The sequence below is a fragment of the Zingiber officinale genome, chromosome 9A (assembly GCF_018446385.1).
Source record: "Zingiber officinale cultivar Zhangliang chromosome 9A, Zo_v1.1, whole genome shotgun sequence".
Lineage (NCBI taxonomy): Eukaryota > Viridiplantae > Streptophyta > Magnoliopsida > Zingiberales > Zingiberaceae > Zingiber > Zingiber officinale.
In genome coordinates this window covers 42,216,173-42,220,649 of record NC_056002.1, presented here as the reverse complement: position 1 = coordinate 42,220,649, position 4,477 = coordinate 42,216,173, and the positions used below count along the sequence as shown (strand labels likewise).

The 4,477-nt window shown below is 45.8% G+C and overlaps 1 protein-coding gene across 1 annotated transcript; it reads right to left on the bottom strand.

Moving 5' to 3' along the window:
* Positions 1-1,033: 1,033 nt before the first annotated feature.
* LOC122020926 (abscisic acid 8'-hydroxylase 1-like) lies at positions 1,034-3,599 on the bottom strand. Its single transcript, XM_042578972.1, has 6 exons — positions 2,686-3,599; positions 2,191-2,580; positions 1,946-2,108; positions 1,770-1,876; positions 1,564-1,682; positions 1,034-1,471 (listed from the first exon to the last, which is right to left on the bottom strand). The coding sequence occupies exons 1-6, from the start codon at positions 3,310-3,312 to the stop codon at positions 1,360-1,362; spliced, it is 1,518 nt and encodes a 505-aa protein (XP_042434906.1). The 5' UTR covers positions 3,313-3,599; the 3' UTR covers positions 1,034-1,359.
* Positions 3,600-4,477: the final 878 nt, after the last annotated feature.

Here is a 4,477-nt window from a genome sequence, read left to right as displayed (position 1 = left end):
GTAAGCACCAAACTTATGAGCATCAAACCTTATCCTTAAGCTCTATACGTGAGTCATGTGAGCATCAGATGGATAAGTAAAGTAGGTGCTAGCTCTATTTGTAGGAACTATAACTCCGATCGGATGTTATCCTACTCTAGTTGTGTTCATCCTTAATTGGCTGCTATGTTTTCTGAGGTAAACAGAGATATGATGCTTTAGCATCTCGATTTATATCATCTCAGTTTTGGGTGTGTCATGTGTGGTTCAAGTCTTTCGATGAGTTAGAAGGGTTGTGAATCATGTTTTGTTGGATAAATGACATTTATGCTTTGTGAAGTGCTACAATCTCCAGCAATAGCAAGCTAATATGTCTGCCAATTTAATAATCACGAAACTACTACGATGGAAAATTAGCTTCACATGGCACTTTTGATCATCATCAAAAGAACACTATTTTTTTTTTTATTAATCATTAAAACAACATTTGTTGCCGTTATTATTCATAGCTGTAGTCATTTAGTTGGGATACACGGTACCTTAAGTTGAAGGTCATTTCGGTCATTCATTATGCGTCGATCCATTTTTTTTTTTTAAAAAATTTATGATAGATTTAGAGCACTGAATTTGAAATACTAAAGTTGATTTTGTTCAAATTGGAGATCATTCGGTTGAACTCTAAAGAGTATTTTAGTAATTTAACATGGTCAAAAGTTGACATTTGATAGAGTTAGTTGTATTGCTCAAACACGAGTTGAATCAGAGGTAGTTACGACTTTATTAAATTTTAAACATTTAAAATATTAAATTATTATAATAATTTTTAAAAAAATTTACAATTCATCTTGTTGTTTTTCATTAAAATTGCTATATAAATTTCGTTATCCCACAAGCCCTTTGACATTGGAAAAAAAAAAAAACAGAACAGTACCCCTTCAACTCAAGAATGAATTCAGTATAGCTTTAGGGTTTATAGTTGGGGATTGGGATTCATATGTTTTCACCAACCTCTGACCACTCATACTCAAATGATTTCATGTATATTGCTCGTGCATTAATCTCCTTTAACTTTGAATTATCAATATTAAGCATGGGTTATGGCGGACCCAAACCTGACAAAATCACAAGCTCCAATCGTGTTCCTGTTCCTTTTATCGTTATTATTGTGTTTGCTCATGATCGATCAGTTCAGTTCAGTTCATTTCATATCTTTCTCTTCGATTAAAATTACTGTTTATACGAGAAGAAGACGACTGAGTTGCAGTCTCCCACCAATCCTGTGGCAGCTCCCTGCCTTTCCATTCCCAGGAAGAGCAGCAGCGTCGGCCATAACCCTTTTTGGGTACGAGCATGGAGTGTACGTGAGTACGTACGTAGCAGTCAAGCTGCTGGCGCTGGTGCTGACTTGAGGGCGAATCTGAGGGGCAAACCATTGATGGGGAGCACGAAAGGTCCAAACTGTATCCCACTTTGGGATCGCACCGTACTCCACCTGATGGAGAAAGAAAGCAGAGTGTCACTGACGGCGGCGTCCCACTAGAAAAAGGTCAACGCTTTCCGAAAGATTTTGGGGAAGAGAGTTACGTGAATTTTGTGGTGAGGTGGTGGAGGAGGACGAGCATCTCCAGCTTTGCGAGCTCGTTTCCAGGGCAGGAATGGGTCCCGTTGCCGAAGGGCATGAAGGTGTTAGGCTTTGGAGCCACCTGCAGCAGTGCCAGTTCAGGAGAATGATTTATTGTTGATTGATTCATTGCATAGATTGTGGAGACGGAGATGGGGAGGAGACTGACCTCGAATCTGGAGGGGTCAAATTTTTCTGGGTCGGAGAAGTTCTCCGGGCTGTGGTGGATGTTTCTGAAGAGCGGGAGCACCTTCCATCCCTTGGGAATCAGGTACCCTGCAGATCGATGGATGTCAGAGCTGGAATTGGATGAGGATGGGCATGGTAGTGTCAGTAGCTACTTGCCTTGGTACTCCACGTCCTCGACGGCTTCCCGGAAGGTGAAGGATAGGATGGAAGCCACTCGCATGGTTTCTTGGATGACCCTCGAGGTGAGCGGCATCTTCTTGGTGTGGGCCCAAGCGAGGGGCTCGCTCCCTTTGCTCCTCGCGATCTCCTCTTGCTCTTCCTGAAAAGTGAGCTCCGATCGTGAGCGAGGAGGTTCCGGGTGAGAGGCCGTGAAGAAGGGGGAAGGGGGGCTAGTAATTTACGGTGACGGCTTGCAGGATGCCGGGGTTGTCGCCGAGGTACTTGATGATCCAGGTGAGGACGCTGGCGGTGGTGTCGCGGGCAGCGAAGATGACGCCGATAACGTTGTCGGCGATCTGGTCGTCGGAGAGATCTTCTTTGGTTTCCATGAAGGAACCGAGCAGGTCGTTGGGGGACGTCTTCCTCTGCATCCTCCTGGAGCAGACGATTTTGGCTACGATCAGCGCCAGTTGCTTTCTGGCCTTCATGGCCTTGAAGAACAGGGTACCGGGGAGGTTGATGGGCATCGAATTGTAGCCCTTCTCGAGCGTGTAGTAGCATTGCTTCAGATCCTCCAAGGAGGAGATCTCATCCTTGCCGAAGATGGAGAGGATTGCCACATTGAACGCGTACTGCGCGAAATTCACAGAGCAGAGAAAGCAAAGCAACCATTATATTAGAGGAAATTAAAGGATCGGACCAACTCGGAGGAAGATGAACAAAGCAAGCGCACCCACCGTCTTCAGCTCCTGGAAGGTGTTGACGAGGCGGCCGTCCCAGGCGCCGAGAGAGCGGAGGGCGACGGCCTCGATTCCGGCGACGGAGGAGCGGATAGCTTCGGGGAGGAAGGCGCGGAGGACGAGGCGGCGGAGGTGAGCGTGGTAGGCTCCCTGCTGGAAGAAGATGGCCTGGGGACCGATCATGCGCTCCTTGCTGGCGGGGAAGGTGGGCTTGAAGAGGTGCGCCTGCGTGACGAGCACGAACCGAGCGGCCTCCGGGCTGGACACCATCACGCAGGGGCAGCCGAGGATGTGCGTCTTGAAGATGGGCCCGTACCTCTTCTGCTTGAGCAAGAAGAAGGCGTTCGGGTTGTTGGAGTAGAGCTGGAACGTCTCCCCGATGTACGGCCACCCCATCGACCCCGGCGGCAGGGGGAGCCTCCCGCCGCCCTCGCAACGCCCGCGGAGGACACCTCTGAACGCCAACGCCAACGAGAAGAAAAATCCGAGGAGGAAAAGGAGGAAGGGGAAGACTAAGGCGCCCGGCATAAGGACCAGCAGGACACTGCCGCTTGCGACGGCGGCGGTGGCGGCGGCGGCCACCGCAGTGGCAATTACAACGGAGAAAGAAGAAGAAGAGGGCATGATGGTGGAAGAAAGCTGGTGGATTTGGGGTTATGGACGTGGTAATGTAGAGTTGTGTGGCAGAGGCAGAGCCGCAGAGAGGAGGAGGGATGGTAGGAGGGGGTTTAGTTCGGGTTGGTCCCGTGCCCTGGCGTTTGGGGTTACGCTGCGAGTGATGGATGGATGGATGGATGGATGATGGATGTGCTGGCTGGGAGAGAAAGGGCGGATAGGGTATTTATAAGGGAGGGAAAACAGCTCCGAGGCACCCACCGGAATCACTTCCAGCTCATCGGCTGCATCACCGCACTCGGCTGAAGTGAATACCGTTAAAAGGGGGGAGAATTCGGAACACGAGAATTGAGATGCCAGAAAAGTCGCCATTAATGGCGAAATTTTAAGCTGGGAAAAGTATTCAGGCAGCAACAGTTAGGCTATGTTTACTTGTGTGTGGATGAGAAAAGGAAGAGAATCAACTATGGAAAATTATTTTTGGAGGAAGAGAAAAGAAATGGTGAAGAAATTTTTTCCTTTGCATACTTGTTTACCTTGATAGAGGAAGGTGAATACTTATGATGTAATTTTGTAAATAAAAAAGGGTGCATGCGTCATTTTTTTGGTACATAGTGTAATTTTATGAGTTAAAAAGGCTACATGCGTCATTTTTTTTTGGTATATGGTGTAATTTTGTGAATGCAAAAGGAGTACATGCGTCATTTTTTTTTCTATCCGCTGTTTTCCGTCCGATTTTGAGGTGATCGATTTTGGCTCAAAAATTATCCGCGGATGGATTGCGTTAATTTTCCTTCGGAAAATTTTAATGAAGTAAACGACGGAAACTTTTCTACTGTGGAAACTTTTCCTTAATTTTACTTTCCACTCTCCCAAATAAACATAGCCTTAGTAATGGGGCGAGAGCGATGGTTGGATAGGCTCTATTTGTCTCATTCGGCTCTATTTCAATTAGGCTTTATCACCGTTCCAAATGTTTCTGACATATAGATTCTTAATCTTAATTATCTGATTACGGTTCACCATTTGAAAGTCATCGAAAAAATAAAATTATAAATTTATAGAAATGTTTCTGGGAAGATTATTAAAAATATTAAATTATTAATTAATATATCATAAATTATTATTAATTAATAAGTATTTCCCTGTTCTTTCGATTATTAAAATTAATAAT

Bases quoted from the DNA above. Each gene is read 5' to 3' on its own strand.
- LOC122020926 (XM_042578972.1), bottom strand. From the start codon at position 3,312: ATGCCCTCTTCTTCTTCTTTCTCCGTTGTAATTGCCACTGCGGTGGCC. The intron at 1,877-1,945 runs GCAAGTAGCTAC...ATCGATCTGCAG, and splicing joins CGAGGACGTGGAGTACCAAG to GGTACCTGATTCCCAAGGGA. The intron at 1,683-1,769 runs GTCAGTCTCCTC...GCACTGCTGCAG, and splicing joins TTGACCCCTCCAGATTCGAG to GTGGCTCCAAAGCCTAACAC.